Source organism: Protopterus annectens, chromosome 9.part0, assembly GCF_019279795.1.
Source record: "Protopterus annectens isolate FY-2018-M chromosome 9.part0, PAN1.0, whole genome shotgun sequence".
NCBI lineage: Eukaryota > Metazoa > Chordata > Ceratodontiformes > Protopteridae > Protopterus > Protopterus annectens.
In genome coordinates, this window is record NC_056743.1 from 48,952,350 (window position 1) to 48,977,301 (window position 24,952).

Sequence of the window (24,952 nt, forward strand, 5' to 3'; positions counted from 1 at the left end):
AAATTGTTGTAACACAATATTATTACCATTCCATAGGATGAAAATGTCATCCAGGTAACGTAAATATAAGCTAATATGTTGACTGAACTCGCTACCAAATCTATAATGGTCCTCCCAAACCGCCGTAACAATGTTGGCAAAAATAGTACCACATGGTGAACCGATGGTGACTCCCACTTGCCGGAGAAAATATCTCCCATTAAATTATATATAATTATTTTAAGAATGATTTCAAACAAGTCAGTATATAAATTAATTTTTGACTGACTGATCCCTTGTTTTGTTAAAAATGTTTCCACGGCTTGAATACCTTCCCCATGAGGTATCACTGAAAATAAATCTTTAATATCTACCGTTAAAAACAAGCTATGGTCTGAATATTCCTTTTTACTAATTAACTCCAGAAAATGCCATGAGTCTTTACATATTTGAAGATATTCAGTTAAAAATTTCTTAAAATTAATGTCAAGAAATTTGGCACATGCATAAGTAATGGAATTATGCCCATCCACTATTGGACGTAGTGGAGGGTTATTTTCATTCTTATGCACCTTAGGATTTGGGAAGACCATTATATATTTGGTGTGATTGCTCAAAACCAGGAAAAACACCAAAACAAAAGTAGAAGTCACAAATGGTAGACCAGAGGTTATAAATCCACATAAATTTGGTTTATTAGTCCACAGCTATAAGCGCCTTTGTCCCAATCAAATCACATAAGGAACTTCATCAGATACAAGGTTTTAAAATTTAAAAATCAAATAAATAGACTAAATAGGTGACATCACTTCCTATATCATATTTAAAGGGAAACTGACAAGCAAAATATTTCATAACTGTGTAAATGCAGCTGTAAGACATAAAACACGTAAAATGCAACAATAAACACAGAAGTAAAATGCACAAGACACATAGAGATATAAGAATTTCTCAAATTAGTAAAAATATATATAAATAAGTAAATAAATGTATAAAAAGTAGTTGTTATGGTGTTGTATTCTGTCCACACCCCACCATCAATTAGTATGCTTTGACCCTGATAAATAGGACAGCAAGTAAATAAAGTAAAGCCCCCCTCTCTATGTTTTTGAACTTCTAAAACAATGAATTTGAACTGATGTCCCTTGTTAACCTTCACATGTTTTGCCAGTGCATTACAGACATATTCAACTCTAATGTTCCTAACATGCTCACTAATCCTGTTTTTAAGTTTACTTTCGGTGGCCATACCTTATTGAAAGGGCTGAGTTGATTTGGCAACTTAAACTGGATGCTGTACATTGGCCTGGCATTAATGAAAGTTTGTCCATTAGTAGTTTAGCAAAACTGAAAGCCCTCAAAAGATGAACTATATGTATAAACACAACTGGTTTTATTAATTAATATCAACATTATAATCCATTTAAAAAATACTTTTATATGTATTAATTCTTTACATTTACTAGAACTGTTTTCACTAATGATTTGATACATTCTATGCATTCTAAGGATATTAATTTAAATTTTAAAAAAATTGGAATATGTTATTTATTTGCTGTCCTATTTATCAGGCTCAAAGCATATTAACTGATAGTCGGGTGTGGATAGAATACAACACCATAACAACTGATTTTTATACATTTATTTACTTATTTATATATTTTTATACTAATTTGAGAAATTCTTATACCTCTATGCATCTTGTGCATTTTACTTCTGTGTTTATTGTTGCATTTTACATGTTTTATTTCTTACAGCTGTATTTAAACAGTAATGAAATATTTTGCTTGTCAGTTTCCCTTTAAATGTGGTATAGGAAGTGATGTCACCTATTCAAGTCTACTTATTTGATTTTTAAATTTTAAAACCTTGTATCGGATGAAGTTCATTATGTGATTTGATTGGAACAAAAGCGCTTATACCTGTGGACTAATAAATTGAATTCTTGTGGATTTATAACCTCTGGTCTGCCATTTGTGACTTCTATATTTGGTAGTGAGTTCAGTTTTTCCGAGCTGCCAGAACGGTGAGCCTAGACACTGATTTTGACACAGAATGTATTAATCTGATTAAAATGCTTAAAAAAGGGGATATCCTGACCACATGTTGTATGATTTATATGGAGAAGTTAGAACTAAGAGACTAAATGGTCATTTGTCACCTATTTTAAATAATCAAGAAGTTAATCCGATGGTAACAGCTAATGTTAGCCATTTTGATACTTCTACATTATTTATAACAACTTGCAATGCACACCTTTATGAAATAAAAGCTATTAGGTTGAAAAATTGGATGGTCATTGATGATGCACAAATCAGAACGAGATTGGTGTAAGGTTTTAGAATGGTAGCAGGGAGAAATAATTAGAAAAATTTGCTTGAAAAAGGAAAGCATGAACAGTCATGTGGTGGACAAACCGGAACCATGAAAAAATGTGGTATGTATAAATACTGTAGGTACATTCACCAGGGTCAATTCTTTGAAATAAAAGGAAAAAGATACTTAATGAAAGGCAAACATAATTGTAATGCAAAAGGGGTTGTTTAAGTAGCTTTATGCCAAAAGTGTTCAGCATTCTATATAGGAAAAAACACCAGAATGTTAAAGGAAAGAATCTACGAGCATGTGTATGCAATAAGAAAATAAATTTTGAATAATGCATTGGCTAAGCATGTCCATGAGTTTAGTAATCATGATTTTAAGTTTCCTGTTTTACAGCAAATTGTTAGTAATGATAGAGGTGGTCCATGGGAATTGTTACTAGAAAAAGCCGAACTCATATGGCAATTAACTTAGCCAGAGTTAAATGATCTTTGTAACATTAGCAGTATTTTAAAATTAAGGGCATTAAATAGATATAATCAACCAATCCCTTTTATAATAATAATATAATATAATAAATATATATTTATTATAAAATTTATATGTATTTTAATATACATTAAATATCAGTTTTCACATTTGTTAGTGTATTTCAATATGCATCCTACACATTGTTGTTTAAGTATGTAGGATAAAAAGTTTTAATGTAGTTTTTATTAATATTAAAGTCTAAGGGCCATAGAGACAGGCTTTTATTGAATAAATATAAGCATACTATTTATATATTCATGTAATTAGTAAGAGGGATTTGCACTGGTGACAATTTTTAATGTATTTAAACAGCTGACATTGAATCAGTTCTATGTCTGATGAAGTTTGCTATTGTATGTAAATGAAAAGCGCTTCACATTAAACTCAACTTTCTTTTATTATTTTGGACCACCACTGTCTAAATTTTACTTTACTGTCATAGTCCATAGCAATAAAATTTGTATATGTAATGAGTGCTGCAATTGTGAGTCATCCTATAAAAAACAAAGATAAGCAGAAAGGGGAGGAAATACAGGCAATAGTTTGTAGACTTAGAGTGGCTTAGTATTTACCAGGATAAGCCCATCTGTCTTGTAACAGAAACATGAAACTGTATGTAAATACAGGTTTTTGATTTGAATTTGTATTTCACTTACAAAATTGCATTACTCCTAAAATATTCATAACTTATTTACAGACCGAGTACAGTTGATACAAGTTAATGATTCCACGAGTGGAAAATGTCATCTTCCAGTACATTACTGTAACTGAACCCACAGACATGCATTTTGCAAAATGCAGCACTTTGAGTCAGTAATCCAAGAGGTGCCAGTTTCAGTTTTCCATATTTTAGCTCACTTTGTACTCTTTCATTACTTATCAGAACAGTTTGTAGGATGACAGCATTCTGTAATTTAAAATTCTCATACTGTAGCATATTCATTTTTATAACCAAAGACAGCCAAGCAAAATAATGCATGAACTAATTGTATTAAACAAGCAATTAACATCACAAAGATAATAATTTCCAGCATAAGTACTACTCTTACTTGAAATATTCTTCACTTCCACTGACAAAGGTTTTATTTTGCTGTCTAGCATACTCAATCACTGTCTGATTAGGGAACTTCGACAAACACTGGCTAGAATTCTTGATCACTTCATGGGGAGCTTTGCCGATAAGACATGAATCTGTAAAGTGAGAGGTGTGAAAAAGGAGTCAATTTACAGATATATTTCAGAGACAAATAAAGAAGCAAGTCAGTTTTACTACTGTTAAAAACTGGTTTCTGGAATGCAGAGGTGTATCTGAGAATGAAACACTGAAATTATTATAAATTACCTGTGAATTTCCCACATATTTCCTAACAAACTATTGCATTTATCAGCTGAAACAAACACACACATGACTACTGAGCTCAGTACATTCCATGTCACATTTAATATTTAATTCTGGCAAACCATGCATGCAGAAATATAGCCATCTCCTGATGTGACAAAAGTAGTTGATTTTTTTTCTGCAGACCTCTGACTTATCTTCAGCTTTTCTCTGCTCTTATCTGATTACCTCTGTTGCTGTTTTTATCTGAAAATCCTTTTACTGAGCCTTACAACTTCTCTAGGGAAAAAGTCCTCCTGTGGCTACTCATTCCTAGGTCCCTGGAGTGAGGACTTATTTGGAGGGAGGCAGTCACCAGGTGCCATTACACTGTGGCTGGCCATTTAGAATCCCTATCCACTAGCAATAGCATTAGTACATATGATACCCACAACCACACGTCTTATGCTCAGTGTCTATCATTGTCTGGAACAGATGGAAGCCAAGACTGCAAGGTCTTTGGTCTCCACTGTGGGTTGGGCAGACCACAGTAAATACCATACTTCTCTCCAGGACAGCAGAGTTGGTTGCTGGCCACTTCATCCTACTTACACCCACTGATGCCCTAGAATACACCCTGTTCATTCTTGAAACAGACACTTTGCATCTATGCCAGAATGGTGACCACAGGTAGTAACATCCTTACAATTAATTCAACATCAGTCTGAGCTGTGTTGATTCTAAATTATTTTTCTCAAGAATAAATATTAACATGCTTTCTAAAAACCTCATGATATTACTGAAATTATGGTTATTGTGAAGACAGGCACCATTTTGTCTCTGAATTATGTGCCACAAGGTACATTAGGGGAACAATATTTTAGATGAAAGCTCAGTTCAAGACTTTAAAATTTGACAGAATATAGTTCTTTAGAAAACACAACATTTCAGAGTACAAAATGACTTGTTAATTTTCATACCAATGGTAAAATTCTACCCAAAACAAATAGTGCTGGATAAGCAAGATGAAGTGAAATGCTCCTTTTCTAGGAACCTAATCTATCTAAGTGACACAAACCACATGTTTTATTCTTATAAGCTTTTCTCTGCTTGTCGGTGAAGTACTTGTAGATGACTTTGCAGCAGCAAACCTGACCAAAGGTGATAAAAAGTAAAAATAACAACAGCAGTGCAAGAAGACACGCATGTTGAGAACTGTCAGAAAAATACAGACATCCCCTACCTGCCCAGAACTGTGAGAAAATACAGACATTCTCCTACCTGTCCAGAACTGTCAAAAAATACAGGCCTTACCCTACCTGCCCAGAACTGTCAGGAAAATACAGACATCCCCTACCTGCCCAAAACTGTCAGAAAAATACAGACATCCCCTACCTGTCCAGAACTGTCAGAAAAATACAGACATCCCCTACCTGTCCAGAACTGTCAGAAAATACAGACATCCCCTACCTGTCCAGAACTGTCAGAAAAATACAGACATCCCCCTACCTGCCCAGAACTGTGAGAAAATACAGACATCCCCTACCTGCCCAGAACTGTGAGAAAATACAGACATCCCCTACCTGTCCAAAACTGTCAGAAAATACAGACATCCCCTACCTGTCCAGAACAATACAGATATTCCCCTACCTGTCCAGAACAATACAGATATTCCCCTACATGTGCAGAACTGTCAGAAAATACAGACGTTCTCCTACCTGTCCAGAACTGTCAAAAAATACAGACCTTACCCTACCTGCCCAGAACTGTCAGAAAAATACAGACATCCCCTACCTGTCCAGAACTGTCAGAAAAATACAGACATCCCCTACCTGTCCAGAACTGTCAGAAAATACAGACATCCCCTACCTGTCCAGAACTGTCAGAAAATATAGACATCCCCTACCTGCCCAGAACTGTCAGAAAATACAGACATCCCCTACCTGCCCAGAACTGTGAGAAAATACAGACGTTCTCCTACCTGTCCAGAACTGTCAAAAATACAGACCTTACCCTACCTGCCCAGAACTGTCAGGAAAACAAAGACATTCTCCTACCTGTCCAGAACTGTCAGAAAAATACAGACATCCCCTACCTGTTCAGAACTGTCAGAAAATACAGACATCCCCTACCTGTCCCGAACTGTCAGAAAAATACAGACATGCCCCTACCTGCCCAGAACTGTCAGAAAAATACAGACCTCCCCCTACTTGCCCAGAGCTGTCAGAAAAATACAGATCTCTCCCTACCTGTCCATAACTGTCAAAAAAATACAGATGTCCTCCTACCTGCCCAGAACTGTCAGAAAAATACAGACACCCCCCTACCTGTCCAGAACTGTCAAAAAATACAGACATCCCCCTACCTGTCCAGAACTGTCAAAAAATACAGACATTCCCCTACCTGTCCAGAACTGTCAAAAAATACAGACATCCCCCTACCTGTCCAGAACTATCAAAAAATACAGACATTCCCCTACTTGTCCAGAACTGTCAAAAAATACAGACATCCCCATACCTGCCCAGAACTGTCAAAAATACAGACAAACCCATATCTGCCCAGTCATCATCATCATCAGCCCTCCCTTTGTCCCATTTTCTACATGGGGTCAGGGTATCGTGTTAAATGGGGTCAGGGTATCATGTTAACTGTCACCATCTCTCTCTATTCAATACCACACTCCTGTCTTCTTTGACACTCATGTCTGTCACAGATCTTCTCTCAGACAATCCATGCACCTCTTTGCTGGACATCCTCACTTCCTCTTACCTTCTTCCTGTCTGTCCCAAATCTTCCTCACCAGATTGTCTTCTGCTTTTCTACACATGTGCCCAAACCACCGTAATCTGTTCTCTTTGATCTTTTCTGCAAATGGAGCTACTTTGGCTTCTGCACATATGTCCTTATTTCTTCATCTGTCCCACAGTGCACATCCTAACACCCATCTCAGGCACTTCATTCCCATCACCTCTAGCTTCCTTATCTGTTCTGCCTTTACTGCCCAGGTTTCTGTACCATACAGTAGTACTGGTCCACTACTGTCTTGTACACCTTACTTTTCAGCTTCTTTGGCATTCATCTGTCATTTAGTACACCTGAGACTCTATACCAGTTTGCTATGGCCCCTCTGATGCTAGCTTTGATCTCTTCATTCAGACTTCTCTTCTCCTCAACCACCCTTCCCAGATACGTGAAGCTATTAACCTGTTCCACTATCTTCCCTTCTATCTCAATTCTCAGCTTCTTCTGATTTCCTCAGTTTGTTGCCATTACCACTGACTTATCTGTACTTAGTGTCATCCTATGTGTCTTCGGTTTTGCATTCCATTCCCCTATCCTTTGTTGATGTTCTTGCTGAGAGTCTGCCTGTTTGTTTGTGTCTTTCGGCTTTTCGGTTAGGGGTCACCACACATTGGAACTCCAGTCTGCTAATGATTGGCAGTTGATTTGTACGTACCGGCTTGCCAGGCCTGATGCACAACCTTCAATGAAGGTACGCCCATTCATGCATGTCTCCACACAGAAGACACTCTAGCTGAGAATCAAACCGGACAGCATCTTACTGTGAGGCGACAATGCTACTGCAGCACCACCACCACTGCCTGTAATGTTACTACATTTGCATGCAGCAACTTTATTGCTCTGTCCCCTCCAGCCTGTTTGCTAATGTAGTCCATCACCAGTATGAACGGCAGTGGGCTCAGAGCTGAACCCTGGTGTACACCCACTCCCACTGGGAAGCCCTCTGTGAGACCGAATACTGTTCATACTTGGGTCATTGGGTCCTTGTACATAGCCTGCACTAATTCTACCAATGTTTCTATGACTTTGAAACACTGCAGTACTGCCCAAATCAGCTTTCTTGGGACCTTGTCATATGTTTTCTCCGAGTCTAGGAATGCCCAGTTGGACTCTTTCCTCATCTCTAGTTTTTCTCAACTTTTTGTCTCACTGCAAATATCGGATCAGTTGTGCTGCATCCTGATCTGAATCCAAACTGCTGATCTCCCAGTCTGCTATTCTGTATATCTGTTTATCAATCACCCTCACTAGAACTTTCATGCAATGTGATATGAGTTTGATTCCTCTGTACTCACGATAGTTGTGGATGTCGACTTTGTTCTTGTACACTGGCATGAGTATACTTATTTTCCATTCATCTGGGATACTCCTTTCTCTCCATACTGCTATGAGTATCCTCAGGAGCCATTTCTCCCCTAACTCACCCAGCATCTTTATCATATCTGCTGTGTCCCCATCTGAGCCTGCTGCTTTCCGTGACATTCCATAGTGCTATCATATCTGCTGTGACCCAATCTGAGCCTGCTGCTTTCCCTGACATTCCTTAGTGCTATCATATCTGCTGTGACCCAATCTGAGCCTGCTGCTTTCCCTGACAATTCTTAGTGCTACCATATCTGCTGTGTCCCCATCTGAGCCTGCTGCTTTCGCTGACATTCATTAGTGCTTTCATACCTGCTGTGACCCCATCTGAGCCTGCTGCTTTTCCTGACGTTCTTTAGTGCTATCATATCTGCTGTGACCCCATCTGAGCCTGCTGCTTTCACTGACATTCCTTAGTGCTATCATATCTGCTGTGACCCCACCTGAGCCTGTTGCTTTCCCTGACAGTATTGTCCTTAGTGCTGTGACTCCATCTGAGCCTGCTGCTTTCCCTGACATTCCTTAGTGCTATCATATCTGCTGTGACCCCATCTGAGCCTGCTGCTTTCCCTGACATTCCTTAGTGCTATCATATCTGCTGTGACCCCATCTGAGCCTGCTGCTTTCCCTGACATTCCTTAGTGCTATCATATCTGCTGTGACCCCATCTGAGCTTGCTGCTTTCCTGACATTCCTTAGTGCTCTCATATCTGCTATGACCCTATCTGGGCCTGCCGCTTTCCCTGCCATTATTTCCCTTAGGGCTGTGACCCGATCTGAGCCTGATGCTTTCCCTGACATTCCTTAGTGTTATCATATCTGCTGTGACCCCATCTGAGCATGCTGACTTCATTTTCCTTAGTATTATTTTTACTTTTTCTAAGGTGGGCTCCTCTTACCTGCCTGGTACTGTCAAAAAATACAGACAAACACCTACCCACCCAGTGCTGTCAAAAAATACAGACAAACCTGTAACTGCCCAATATTGTCAAAAAAATACAGACAAACCCTTGCCTGACCAGGCTTACTTAGATGAACAATGTCCATCAATTAAAGCAATGGCATGGTGGTGCTTAGTGCAGGCTTTTGTTCAGTACTTCAGTTCAGTCGGGGGTAATTCTTTAGCCTCACTGCTCGAGATGCATAATTCCTTTTATTCGACACATTGGTGGTATTCATCTTTGCTTCACAATTTATTTTATTTCTGTTATACTTCTCGTGTTAAAGTTGCAAGTGATTTTGCAAAAATGATTATAGGGTGTTGTTTGATTTTTTTAGTTTCACTGTTTACTCTTTCTTTCTTAATCACACTCATAACATGATGTCATGGTAGGCACTATCTCCGCAAAGCATTATGGGTAAGCAGAAAAAAATTAAATGTTTATCAGAGCAGCAATTTCATTAGATTATGGTTTCACTACATCATCGTATGTTCATAGGTGTTTACTAGGCTAATGACCACAAGGGCCTTATTAAGCCTAGCCATGCATCCCAAATCTCTGACAAGTTCTCATACCCTTGATAAGTGTAAGCAGGGTTTGGGAGATGAACCATTTACAGGTTACCTGCGTCCATTAGAGACATCGGTGCCAAACCAGGGATGAATTTCTGGTTTCCCATCTAATTGTCCAAGTTGCACTTGAATTGGGTTAGGGAGGAACTCTGCTTCACATGGATGGGGAGCCTATTCCATAGATGTGGTAGTCTCTGGGATACATACCTATCTCTCCAGCAGGACCTATTTATATCACAAGCAAGGTTTAAGTCTTTAGAATGGATAATTCTGGTGCTGTTTGTTTTGTGGATATGCAGGAGGTCCATCAGAGTGGGTTGTGACAATGCCCTGTATGCCAGGCATAGATCTCCCCTAAAAGCCTGTATGGGACAGAATACAGGGATAGGACCTTCAGGTGCTCTTCATAGGACATTTTACTTACATCCTGTATTCCTTTAGTGAGGAACCTCTATGGATGTTCCAAATGTTGGATATGCCTGGTTAGGTACATACCAAAGGGGGCACTGTACTCAATGACAGGTCTGATGAATGCCGAATACAGTGGACTGTGTTAGTTTTCAATGCAAGATACTTCCACTGGCAAAAACTGTTTGATAATTTCTCTTTCTAGGGAGTAAAAAACTACTACCGATGTTATTATCATGGAAATTAATTTAGGTCATGAGAAAGGGCGCCCGCAGGCAGGTGCAAGGGGGTGCACTTGCACCCCCCTGGAATCGGCTACGGCTAGAGAATTACAAAAAAAGTTTTTTTTTTTTTTTTTTTTACGTACATTCTCCTTTAAGAAGAAAGAAGTCCAACTAGTCCAGTCGCAGGCGTGCTGACATAATCGCTGTCAGTTAGAGGTTTGTGAGCGGGAACTCAAACAAACGGAAGATGGGAGCGGGACCTGACGACCGGACACTTAGCAAGCGGGAGCTGAAACGAACGGAAGGAAGGAAGATGGGGCACTTTCAGGTAGAGGTGTGTGTGTGAAACGAACGGAAGGAAGGAAGATGGGGCACTTTCAGGTAGAGGTGTGTGTGTGAAACGGAAGATGGGAGCGGGACCGGACACTTAGCAAGCAGGAGCTGAAACGAACGAACGAAGATGGGGGCACTTGTGTGTGTGTGAAACGAACGAAGATGGGGGCACGTGTGTGTGAAATGAACGAACGAAGATGGGGGCACTTGTGTGTGTGTGAAATGAACGAACGAAGATGGGGCACTTGTGTGTGTGTGAAACGAACGAACAAAGATGGGGGCACTTGTGTGTGTGTGAAACGAACGAACGAAGATGGGGGCACTTGTGTGTGTAACGAACGAAGATGGGGGCACTTGTGTGTGTGTGAAATGAACGAACGAAGATGGGGCACTTGTGTGTGTGTGAAATGAACGAACGAAGATGGGGGCACTTGTGTGTGTGTGAAACGAACGAAGATGGGGGCACTTGTGTGTGTAACGAACGAAGATGGGGGCACTTGTGTGTGTGTGAAACGAACGAACGAAGATGGGGGCACTTGTGTGTGTGTGAAACGAACGAACGAAGATGGGGGCACTTGTGTGTGTGTGAAACGAACGAAGATGGGGGCACTTGTGTGTGTGTGAAACGAACGAACGAAGATGGGGCACTTGTGTGTGTGTGAAACGAACGAAGATGGGGGCACTTGTGTGTGTGTGAAACGAACGAAGATGGGGGCACGTGTGTGTGTGTGTGTGTGTGTGTGTGTGTGTGTGTGTGTGTGTGTGTGTGTGTGTGTGTGTGTGTGTGTGTGTGTGTGTGTGTGTGTGTGTAAAATGCCCCAGGTGTACATGGTGGTGGGTAGTGAATAAGGCTTGAACCCTGTACCTTGGGCCCAAGTGGCAAGAGCCTGAATTCCCTACCCACCACCATTTGTAAAAATGTTGCAGGATTTTCCCTCATACTTTTTCATAAAATCTGTGGTTTCTGCATTTGTGTCCTTGTTGCCTGACAGCTACATGTTCTCTGGTTTTATTCTTGGCTGTCTGGAGTGTTTCTCCTTGGGCCTCTGCTAAAACTTAGCTTTTTTTTTTTTTTTTTTCAAAGTCAGACTTTCCTGGTTAACAAAAGTTAAAAAAAATGGACACACTTGTCAGACTTCATATTCTAATTTTCTAAGTGTACAAGATGGATATTTGAAATGTATCCCTGTGTTTGGGACTGTATCCCCCCCCCCCATTATTGGCTTCGTCCAGGTTTTGTGCTAGGGTTGAGAGTTATGGTAAGAACTGAATTCACTGAATATGTTTGGGGGCTGTATTCACCCAGTATTGGCTTTGTTTAGGTAGTGTTTGGGACTGTATTCCCCCCATTATTGGCTTCATCCAGGTTTTGTGCTAGGGTTGAGAGTTATGGTAAGAACTGAATTCACTGAATATGTTTGAGGGCTGTATTCACCCAGTATTGGCTTTGTTCAGGTATTTATTGGCTTCATCCAGGTTTTTTGCTAATGTTGAGAGCTATGGTTATTACTGATTTCACTGAATATGTACTGGCTTTGTCCGGGTGTTATTTGCTAAGAGGTTGAGAGCTATGGTGAGAACTGAATTCACTGAATGTTTGGTGGTTGTAGTAGTCACCCATTATTGGCTTTGTTCAGGACTTTTGTGCTAAGAGGCTGACAGCTGTGCTATGGTGAGAACTGTATTCACTAAATGGTAGCTATTTAAGTTTCAGTCTTCCTATTTCACAAAACAGTTGATTTGGCGTAGTGGTATGTTGCTCTGACTGTTTTGCATGGGGTCCCCTGGGTTCAAGACGTGGCAGTGAAATGTATGGTGGTAACGCAGCATTTTATTCTAGCAACTTTCAAACATTATACAAGCAATGTTTAAAATGTGTCCCTGGTTTTTGGCCTTTTGTCCCCCAATAAATTTTGGCTTTTTCCAGATTTCTTGTGCTGAAAAGTTCAGAGATACAGCTGAGTGTCGAGTAGATTTTACAAGGAGCTGAGAGCTGCAGGGGAGCAAAAGTTTAGTGCTGCTTGTGTTTAGTCTGCTTGCATTGTTAATAGCACAACAGATAGTGTACTTGCTTTAGATGCTGAAGGCTGTGGGTTCTACTCCCACAGTAGGTAAATGCATTGCTGATGCTGTATTGTGTTGTAAAGGGGTGGATGCTGCAGTCTTTTTGCAAAGATACCTAGTAACTATGAACCTGTTAACAGTTTGCTATCCATTCCCTATTGCGGTATTACTAGCTTTTCATTTTTTTATTGCATGCAACAAAAGCAATTTATTCTTCAAGAGTAACAGGCACTTTATTTGTAGATTAAACAATGACATATAAAGTGTTTGCTAGCAGCAACCTCTTTATTAGTTACAAATTTTTCAATGTGGAGTTTACTACTTCAGAGATTGTGTATATTTTTTACTGATACTGGTGGACTTGAGTAGACTTTTTATGATGGAAATGTTCTGAATTGGGCAGTTTTGTCATTAGTGGATGCTTTTTGTTTCATTGTTTACTGGAAAAATGTTCAAAACAATAAATTTAAAATGCCCTCTAACAACTGTACTGTATTGTACAAGGAATATAATGTAATACAGTCAGGAAGGTGTATCAAAGAGCACGTGTATGTTATGTTCGAGGGGCCTATGATTTTGTAGACAGCCCAGAGTTAATATTTGCCATTGGCAAAATGTATTTTCTCAAAGTGGGTTTCAGTGCTGTTTCAATGCATGCGAGTTTCAAGAGCAGAGAAGTTTTAATGTTGGTCTATTTTCATTGTGAGACTGCATTGCTTTAACAGATATGTATTAGGGTTTGTGCTGTAAAATGCAAAATAAAACTTTCAAATGAAATCCTAAATCATCACAGAAGTAAAGCAGTATGCACATTAGTGTTTATGATAAATGGGGCAAAATAACCAAGGAATGGGACATTGGAATGGCTGCAGGGGGGAGGCTCCATTTGACCATGATTTTGTGAGGGGGGGTAGCAAGCTCAGACAGCCCCGGTTGAACTATACCTCTCAGTTGTCCATATCTTTGCAGAATGAATAGATATTTGCTGCTTATTTTTGGTTTGTTCTCAAATTTGTGATTTTCTAGCAAATCATTTAGGAATGAAGCCATTAAATGACAGACATTGAGTTTCAGATGTCATAACCTTCAGAAAAATGCATGCTAATGCAAGCCTGTCTTTACGTTTATACAAGAGCAATTTTTAGTAGTGTTTGTATGTTCCCCAATATATTTGGCCTTGTTCAGATTTCCTGCATTAAGAGGTTGAGAGGTACGTGCAAATCACTTTGTAGATTAGGAATATCCAAACATCTCAATTGTCCCCAATTCTGGCTCAAAATGTTGCTCTCCCCTAATAATCCCTCCTCCAAAATGGCAATTTTGGAAGAAAATGTGGAGGGTTTACAATTATATATAATTGTAATGATCACTTATAGATTACCTTTATTTCAGAAATGCATGTGGATGCTCTTATTTTGTTAGCTGCTTCAAGTTAACTGTTAATATTAAAAGGTGTCCCTTTTTGACAGGTATTTTGCATCACATTTTGGTCCGTTTTCATAAAATTGTGGTTTTCTGGCAAATTAGTGGCAAGTCATTACAGATTGAAGTTAGAAAATAATGGCAGACATTTGAGTTTCAGATTTCATACCCTTCAGAAAACTTGTACTAATGCAAGATCTACCTGTTCTATTTAAGTTATAAGAGCAATATTTAAAAATTGGCCTTATTTTTGGGCTTGTCACACTTCTAGTTCTATGTATGGCTTTGTCCAGATTTCTTGCTCTGAAGTTGAGAGGTATGAGTGTCAGATCAATCACTGTCAGCCAGAGACATTTCAAATGGTGACATACTTATTGCACCCCACTCCCCATTGTAGTGGCTCTGGATGTGTCCATGGAAGGCAAGGAGCAGTTATGCAGTGTAAGTGTGCAGAGTATTCCCCCATCCAAAGTAGATCACAAATACGACCGTGGCTTTTCATCTGTCCTTGATTTTTGCAAAATGTTCTGGTTTTCTATCAGATTTTTGTACTGTTGATTTATGCTTCTTATTCTGGAACTGTATGCTGTCACAGTGCCCTGTTGCTCTGTTTGTTTAAGTAGCCATGGTTTAATGAACATCAGGTAAGCTTGTCGGAGATTGTAAGATGCAAGTAAGCTTTAGTAAGCTTGTCGGATATTGTAAGATGCAAGTAAGCTTTAGTAAGTATATTGTTAAAGAATTACCAGCATTGAAAGCCTTTTCGTTGTTGCCATGCAGAGAATATTTACATGACTAGATAATGTATAAGCCTTGGGTATTGAAATGCATATGACAGTTTTATTTATTTTATTTGCAGTTGGTTTGCCAGGATAGTCCATTGGGCCAAATGAACCCGTTTTCAATGGAGTCCTGGGGAGAAAAGCTCCAAAACTAAGTAGGTTATTAATAGATATACAAATTATACAATTACACAGAAGTTAATCATACAAGAAATAACAATTTGAAAATAATACAACTAGAGCGAGTGATGAAATTAATAGGTAATACAGACTAAAGGGAAATTTAGCACAAAAGCACTGAGAAATAACAACATATTTGGAAGCATTTCATGACAATATTGAGGAATAATAACATATTAGGAAGCAATGCACAAAAGTACTGAGAAGCAATAACGTATTAGGGAGGCAATACTTGGGAAGTGTGGCCTAGTATATTCTTTCTGATTATTGTAGGAATAATAATATGTATGAGTTAGGGTGGGTAATTAGGAAAGTTGCAGGAGGAAACAGAGGAAGAAAGAAGATGGAGTTTGCAAGTGTTAGTTATGTGGGGTGGGAGCAAGAGCATTCCCACTGGGATACTAGATGTGAGTGAAGAGATCTTTTAAATATAAAATGGTTGGGGGTGGTGTGAATGGAAGGTGGTAGGGAGTTCCAAAGGCATGCAAGGCCATAAGACAGAAGATTTTTGCCTGGGTGACTAGTTGGTTTATATACTTCTAATAGATTTTGATTGTTGGACCTTAATACTCTTGCAGGAAGGTGCATTTTAAAGGCTGATGAAAGGGAGGGACAAAGGAGGGGTTGGAAATGAGCTTATGTGCAAGATTTAGTTGGGTATATGTGAGATAACTGGGTAGCTCTAGCCATTTTAGTTTTTGGAGAGAGGAACAGTGGTGGGTGGAGGACTTGTGGTTGGTAGCGAACTTGGCAATTTTGTTGTAGCAAGAGGAAAGTTGTGTTTTTAGAGAGGTCTGTAGATTAGTTAGGAGTGGAGCTCCATAGAGAAGGGAGGGGATAAGAAATGAGGTAGAGGGTGATTTTGGTAGCAGGTGTAAGGTAATGATTTTGTCGGTAAAGCATACCGGGTTTTCTTGATATTTAACTGTAGGTGGGAGTTGAATTTGAGCTGGTTATCAATTTGGACCCCAAGTAACTTGGTCTCAGACACCAGTTCCAGGGGTAGATTATTTTGTCTAGAGATGTGGAATGTGTTTATATTGAAAGAAGTTGCCTTAGAGGGGGTGAATAACATTAATTTGGTTTTAGAGGCATTGAGTGCTAGGTGATTCCTTTTCATCCATTGCTCAGTTATTGTAAAAGCATCTTGAATCAGTTTTAGGAGTGAGGGGATAGAGGTGGCAGCGCAGATAATAGCAGAATCATCGGCATATTGGATGATGTCTGAGAATGGGATAGAGTTGAGGAAATCATTTATAAATATATTGAAGAGAAGGGGACTCAGTATAGAGCCCTGGGGTACCCCAGTAGGAGTATTTAGAAATGAGGAGGTGGCCTTTTTCCATTTGACTGCTTGAGATCTGTTAGATAAGTAGCTGGAGAACCAGTTCAAGGAGGAGGGAGATAGGTTAAGTTTAGAAAGTTTAGTTAGTAGCAGGCTGTGAGAGTGTGTCAAAGGCCTTGGAGAGGTCGAGTAGTAGGGTAGAAACAATTTGGCCAGAGTCGCGGGCTTTATTTACAGTTTCAAGGAAGGAGAGGAGGCGGTCATAGTGCTATGATGTGGTCTGACTCCATGTGTGGGAGTTAGTAGGTGATTATCTAAGAGATGTGGAAGGAGTTGTAGTTGGATACACTTTTCTAGGAGTTTAGAGATGGGGGACAGAATAGCGATGGGGCGGAAATTAGTAACATTGTTGTTGTTGCCACCTTTTATGTAGAGGTATGATAAAGGCCCTTTTCCAGACTTGGGGTACTATACATTCTTGGATAGAGCAGTTGATTAAAATGCTAATAGGGTAAGCGATTGCTTCAGCAGCTTTGCTAAGGAAGTAAGAAGGGATGTTATCAGGAGCATTGGTGCATGGCTTCAGTTTCATAAGGAATTTCTTTGTAGTAGAAGTGGGTATAGGTTTAAATGAGAAAAAAGGAGTGTGAAGAGGGCGAATTAGGGGAAGATGAAGCTGATGAAATAGTAGGAGTAGGAGGAGTGGAGGAATGGGAGTTAGTAGATGGGAATGAGGAACTAGTAGCAGAGTGGGGTAGAGAGATGGTTGGGGATGGTAAGGGAGTTTTGGAGACTGTAGTGGTGTTAGAGAAAGATGGCGTTAATTTGGAAATGGATTCAATGAAAAGAGTTAAATTGGGTAGCCAAGTCTTGGTCAGGAGCGTTTGGGTCTGGGGTAGGGGTATCTGGTTTGCTGGGGTTAAGTAGAGTAGAGATACCTTTCCAAAATTTGAGGGTTTGATTTTATAAGTGTGGAAAAGTAGTTTTGTCGGTCTAAGATTATGAGCTTTTTTACCTTATTTCGAAGTATTTTATATTCATTGTAATAAAAGGACAGGATTACAGTATTTTCAGAAGCTCATTACATTTTATTGCAGACCAGTGTCTTATAGCAGTGTCTGTGTGTTAGTACACTTGTAGTTGGGTCAGGGTGGCTTTAATGGTATATGGTAAATAAGCATTGCTACCTTATTTAAAAGCCAAGCCCTGCAACAACTAGCTCCACACTGAAGTCAAAACACAATAGCTCTGGTGGGTAAATGTACTCTGTAGTAATCAAAAAAGGCAAATGTTTAAAATAACTACAGCTTATGTGCAAACACAATAGGTAGTGATGAAACAATGCTCTGCTAAAAATGCTTTAATGCTCCACATTGCTGAGCTGCAGATCAGTTATCACTGGCTACCAGGATTTCACCCACTTCAGCTCAAGCACGGTGCCGTTCAGTGCAACCTTCCCAGAACTAATTTGTCTGACCAGAATTATTTGGTGTGTGTATAAGAGGGAGGTAGCATACCCCTCAGCTGTCCAGATTTTACCCCATATTCCTCCTAAAAGGATTGAAGTTGCTAAATGAGACATTTCAGTTTTAGATGTCATGTCATTTAGAAAAATGCATACCAACACAAATCCTGTTACTCTTGCAATTTTCTAAGTTTCTGAGAGCCATATTTATAATCTGTCCCTATTTATTTTAGGCTTTGTCCAGATTTCTTGCACTAAGGTTGAGGCCTTGAGGGTGTGGTATGTTTGTGAGAAAGTGAAATGCCCAAGTTAGAGTTAACAGGTGGAATTTTCAAGTGCATTTTCAAGGAACTGTGAGTTTTAAGGAAGCTAAGTTCACTGCTGCTCATGCCAAGTCTATTTACAATGTGCAACTGTTTTGTTTAGCAAATGGTATCTCTATTGTGGTATAAAGTTTTAAAGCTATGTTAGTAGCACCACAAGTAGAATACTTGCATCTTAATGTAAAGGCTTGAGGTTCTATTCCTACAGCATATACATTTGTATGCTGCAGTCCTCAGGATGTCCTCCTTTGGATGAGATGCCTAATAACTATGAACCTGTTTTCAGCTTGTCATCCATTTTCTATTGCAATATACCAGCTTACCATTTTTTAATTTAACATAGGCAATTTATTCTCTGACGGCAACAGGCACTGAATTTGTAGATGAAACACTGAAATATACAGTTGTTTTCTAGCAACAACATCTTCATTAGTTTCAGATATCTTTAATGTGGAATTATTCAGATTACTTTTACTTCAGCAGAGTCACTCAAACAAGTGCTGCTGTATAATACAAGGGATATAATTCAATTATATATTATAATTAATACAATCAGGTAAATCAAATAACTTTTGCATGGCCCTAATGGTGTGCAAGGAGCCTATTGCTTGAAAACAGTTCAAAGGTAAATAACCTGCCACTGGCCAGATGCATTTTCTTTGAATGTGGGTTTCAATGCTGTTTCATTGAATGTGAGTTTCAAAAGTAGAGAAGCTTTAATGCCAAGTCTGTTTTCATTGTAAGACCTTTGTTTAGGTTTAGTAAATGTCTCAGTGTTTGGGCTATAATGTTTGAAATAAAAGTTGTAAATGCCTATTGCTTGAAAACAGTTCAAAGGTAAATAACCTGCCACTGGCCAGATGCATTTTCTTTGAATGTGGGTTTCAATGCTGTTTCATTGAATGTGAGTTTCAAAAGTAGAGAAGCTTTAATGCCAAGTCTGTTTTCATTGTAAGACTATTGCTTTGTTTAGGTTTAGTAAATGTCTCAGTGTTTGGGCTATAATGTTTGAAATAAAAGTTGTAAATTAAATCCAACTGCCTGTAATCATTGTAGAACTAAAGCATAAAACAGTATGCACACAGATTTGAACAGTGTCTACAGTAAATGGGGAGAAATAGCCAAGTAATGGGACACTGGAATGGCTGTGTGGGCGGGGCTTGGGGTGGGTGGACTTGGGTGGGGCTGTGTTGGCAGGGGGCGGGGTGAGCTATGTGGGTGGGGCTCTGGGTTTGCACCCCCCTGCAAAAAATCCTGCGGGCTCCCTTGGTCATGAGGCATTATGAATTTGGTCTTTCATGATATTATGGTCAGAATTTATAGCGCTGAGAAAAGAAAAATCAGGTGGCTGTCCTTATAAACAAAATAAAATGCAAAATCAACACACTTTTTGCATCAAAAACTTTATAACTTGATAAGTTGGTATTGTATGTGATAAGGATGGTATATCCAACTGATAGGATTGGTTACCTACACTTGTCCCAGAACAAGACCAATACTCTTTAATGAAGCATACTTCAGTACTATGAACAGGCACTGTAACACATTCTCAGGGAAGCCCAGGCAGAAACTAACACTTACAATAAACGATTCAAAGCATTAGGCCAAATTAAATCATCACATAATACAATATAAGCGTTTCCTGCACATTGTTATCTGGTACTCTCATGTCCTTGGTCATTCTACTAACTTTTCTAATGTATCATTTTTTTCCTATATTCTATTGAAAATATGCACCAGTCAATGCTGTTATTTATCTGCAACATGACAAATACAAACCAAATATTTAGCGGCAGATCAAAAAATCTTAAACAGGGGGACGTGGCCAAGATGCCAGTCTGATAGCACTAGAAACCCATAGCTCTGCTTAGATTTTAATGTCCTGACAGGAAATATACTTTAATTTTTACAAAAATTGAACTAAAAGTATACTAAAAGTTAGATTAACATAGACTCCTTATTATTTTCTAAAAATTAATACATAGTCAAGAGAATGTTTTAATTATTCCTGTCAAGAAGTTTTCTACTGGAGATCTCAAGATGAGCAACTCGAAGAATCCACACCAGGAGAGTGCAGTGAAGAAATAATTACATCTTTAATAACACATATCCAAGAACTGTCACTAAAATGGACAAATTTGAAAACAAAATGGATGTTATCAAACAAGAATACACTAAACAACTGGAACTTCTAAATGGAATAGTAAAAAAACAATCTGAACAGATTCTTGCCTTAGAGGAAACAGCAATTGACCTAGATACTAGAGTGACAGAAAATGAACATCACAATGAATTTCTTCTGAAACAAAACACCAGGCTGAATGAGAAACTGGAAGACCTTGAAAGTAGATCAAGGAGGAATAACATAAGAATATATGGAATTCCTGTGAAAGAAGAGGGTACTAACATGATTCAGTTCCTCAATAAGTAGTTTTCATCAGCACTAAACATGCCTGAATTCCTCTCTTTTGGAATTGAGAGGGCTCATTGGTCCTTGGCAAATCCAGCTTCATCTCTGAGTTCATCTAACCCCAGCTCTATAATAGCTAGATTTCTTTCCTTGCAAGACAAGGACTTAGTGCTGAAATCAGCTTGGACTAATTCCCCTATGAAGATGAGTGAAAAAGTTATTTGTTTTGACAATGACTACACCTCTACACTTATATCCAGAAGAAAGGAGGCTGTACCTCTAATTAAGTCCTTGAAAAAAGACAATATTAAAGCTCAAATTCTTTTTCCTGCAAGAATAAAAATCACATTGTCAGAAGGAGTGAAGATCTTTGATTCCCTACAAGAAGCAGTAGAATTTCTCCAAAAGAAGAAAATACTGTCAGACATAGAAGAAATGGAATGGTCATCCCAGAGTTTGAAGAGACAGGCAACAAAAAATGGATGGTCTGTGAAGGAAGGAGCAAACAAAACTAAGAAACTAAAGGACAAATGAATAAATTCCTTCTAATTTTAAATGTTTTGTTTTAGGAATCATAATATATTTGATTCTGGAAAGTCTCTATGCTGTAAGGTAATGTGAATCATTTTTATTATTAACTGTCTCTTTTCCTTTCTATATCTACTTCTTCTAATTACATATAGTACTAAGTATTTAAATAACATTCTCTCTCTCTCTTCTTTCTTCCTATTTTTGTTACTAATGTTCCTTTTCTCTCTTTTCCCCATTATAAGTACTTTACATACATTTCCCTTTTAAATAACTACAAATGATCTTTGTCTTCTAATTCTTCAGTAATAGTATAATTTGACTTAACAATTTTGAAAATGCCTATGTTCTCTTATAGATGCATACATTCTGCAGATTCAATGACACTATTAGTAACTAAATGACATCAAGTGAACTAGGAGCTGCATTAGAAAACTCATGCATATTAACATTATGTTATGCTACATAACTAAACCTTTAGTAATTAAACAGAGGGTTGTGAGGCCCCATTTTTTTTCTCTCTCTCTCTCTCTCTCTTCCCCTTCCTGATGAAAGACATCAACATAGACATTGTTAATACATAAGTAATATTTGTATAATTGCAAAATATAATAGTTATGTTGCAATAAGTGCTATATATATATATATATATTCAACAGATCCTTACATGAAAAATGTTAGATAGATGACTGACAAAATGGTTAAATCATCTGATGTTTCTTGAAAAGTCTTGGAAATATTGACAATCTTCTGAACCTTCAGCTTCTAATGTTTATACATACTTTGATCTGATGTGTATTTCTGGCATATCTACGTATTAGAGGTGCTATTATCATATGTACATATTCATATAGTTTCAGATATATTGGACACTCATTCTAATGTATATTTCATGGATTCAGATTTCTTTAGTTGCTTTCATAATGCTTTTCTTTTTTGTTTTTATAGTATATTCTAAGCAGTGATAGATAATTCGTGTCTTTTGGTATTGGACAGGTGGTTAATGGATGGTTTAGTTACATTTTTAACTAAACCAGAAACTATGTTTCATGTACGTGTTTGTAAATAGTTTTGGGTTTTTGAAAGCAGTGCTTAATACAAGTTATGCATCCATGATAAGTAAGTTTTCAGTAGATTTCAAGTCAACACGGAAGAAAGGTCCTTCAGTTAGTAATAGCATACACATTATAGTCAATGGCTTATGAATGTTTATCATTAAATATTAATGGTTTGAACAATAATGTCAAAAGAGCTGGTTTGCTTAAATATATCAAAATGCATAAAGCCCATGATCATCTTTTTACAGGAAATCCATCTATTAAAAAAAGACCTACAAAAATACTCATTTCATGGCTATACCATCCTGGCTGATTCATGTTTTAAGACTTAGAGAAGGGGCACTCATATTCTATGGAAAAATACTTACACTATGCCAAGAATTATATATACAGTTTCAGATAAAGATGAGATGCTAAGCATGGTTATTTTGAAAATTCATAAGAAGTATTATACTTTGATTAATACACACTGGATACCAGGACTGAGTACTAAATATACTGACAAATATCTGGACCTGATTACTTTAACTGCAAAAGGGGAAATTATAGCACCAGGTGATTTTAACTGCCTATGATCAGGCAATGATACCTTCTAAAAACGGTAAAATAAAACGAACATCTCAAGCCAAGAAGTTACATGACTTTACAAACCAGATGAACCTTACATATACATGATCTAAGAGGACATTATTCCTTATTCTATACACACTATTCATATCTGTTTGGTACAGAAACAAACATTAATAAGGTCTTTGTATCAAATAATATATACTCTAAAATAAGTGACTTGTCCACTTTCAGACCATAATGCTATAAACTTTACATTAACTGGTCTGTCTTTCCTGCTAAACATAAGTGAAATTACAGTGCTGAGTGCAAGTAACATTAAAGTACTGAGTGCAAATAACACAGTGCTGAGTGCAGATTTCAACTTATCTCTGGTGTGGTGTCTTGAATCAATCAGGGTATTAACTGTAACCACTCCCACTGCCTTCTCTTTTCCCCCACCCCCTCTTTCCTAAAACAGGTTAAACTGCTATAATTCAGTACAGGCATCATTTTCAAATCTAGGTGCTTAGGATTTCCCTCTCTCTTCCCCCCCTTGGCTGACCTGGTGTGACTTTGTGTAAGTTTCTTCATTGTGTGGATCTTTTACTGTTTTTTGTGTAACTGAATGACCTGCTGCTAAATTCTGATTCTGCACAGACTGCTCTATTTTGTTTTTCAGAGGCTCTATAAGTAGCTAGTGACTTTACTGAATTTCTGTGGTAATATTTGTGTTTAAACTGAACCTGTACCTAGAGAAAGTGTATAATCAGAGCTCCTCCTTGCTGCATGTGTTTTTTAATGTTTAAAATGCACACACACATTGAAGAAGTGCTTTTATGACTTGAATAACTTGGGCTAGCTATACCTGAAGTGCTTTTACTGGCAATTTTCCAGTTGTACAATTGTGAATAATTGATTTAGTTTTTCTGGTATATCTTTAAAATCTGGCAAGTGTTTATTTACTGCATTGCTGTCTTGCTTAGGTTTCTTAGTTATAAATCTTAGTTCATTCTGAAGTATGCTACTTTACCCCCCCACAAAACCTTTCTGAATGCATTATTATATAATAACTGCCTGTTGTTGCCTTCATGCTTACCCTAGAATTTCTGCTTTTCTCTTTTCCTAGTTGAACTCTACAGTTCCCTATACAAAATGGTGTCTACAGGACTGCAATCAGTTTCTCTCAACATTTAAACAGAGTAGGTTACACACAAAAAGCATTTGTTAAGCTTTCACTTACAGTGCTTTGTAATTAAGCAGGTCACCATACTGGTCAGCCATAGGGCTCTTTGTTTCTACTTGAGTGGTTGCCTCCTTCCCCTGTAACTGAAGTAAATTGACTCTTACATTAGAGCTGTAATACTTACCTTATAGCTTTAGGACACCTTAGGAAACCTTGTAAACTGCAATAGCCCCGCTACGTTCGCCTTCGCTATGCTCGGGCTCTCTTCTCTCCCCTCCCTGTCCCCAATTACCTCCCGCCCTCAGTACCTCTAAATTTATAGTACTATAGCCACTCCCCCACTTTCTAGATCCTATCTTCTTTCATCTGGGATAATTCCACCCACCCCTATTCTACTACCTACATTTAATAGCACCTATTAGCTTTCATCTGGTATTCTCCCATCCCCCTTCCAGTACCTTTACCTCACCACTCTATCTTCTGGTGTTGCATCACCAGGTAAAACAGTTCCTTCACTCACTAGCTGAATCACATATAATGATATACTCCTCTTTACTACGCCTCTTGTTCACACCATACTTCCTTACCTTGTATGAAAACCAGTTTCTTACGGGATTTCAGGTCCCAAAAGGCCATACTATCACCCCAGCTATAAATCCTTCCACCTTCAACCATACTTACAGTACCAGATCCTATCCAACATCTTGTTCAGTCTATCAACATCTCAACCCCAGGCACATTAGCTCTAAATCCAAACACTACCACAAACTAATAAACAAATTCCTGAAGTTCATCACCAAGTATAGACTCAACCTAATACTTGGTGGTGATATTCACCCCAACCCTGGCCCACTCACTTCAGATACACATAGCCCCTCTACTTGTAATCTAAGCTACAAACCTACACTTAA

At 38.3% G+C, this 24,952-nt stretch overlaps 1 protein-coding gene across 2 annotated transcripts in view; it reads right to left on the minus strand.

Moving 5' to 3' along the window:
* Positions 1-24,952, minus strand: part of SLC6A5 (solute carrier family 6 member 5) — a 1,534,607-nt gene that overhangs the window by 865,607 nt on the left and 644,048 nt on the right. For both annotated transcript variants that reach the window (XM_044082549.1, XM_044082548.1), the window contains exon 6: positions 3,882-4,023. In XM_044082549.1, the coding sequence (XP_043938484.1) occupies positions 3,882-4,023 (142 nt within the window). The remainder of the gene's footprint in view (positions 1-3,881; positions 4,024-24,952) is intronic.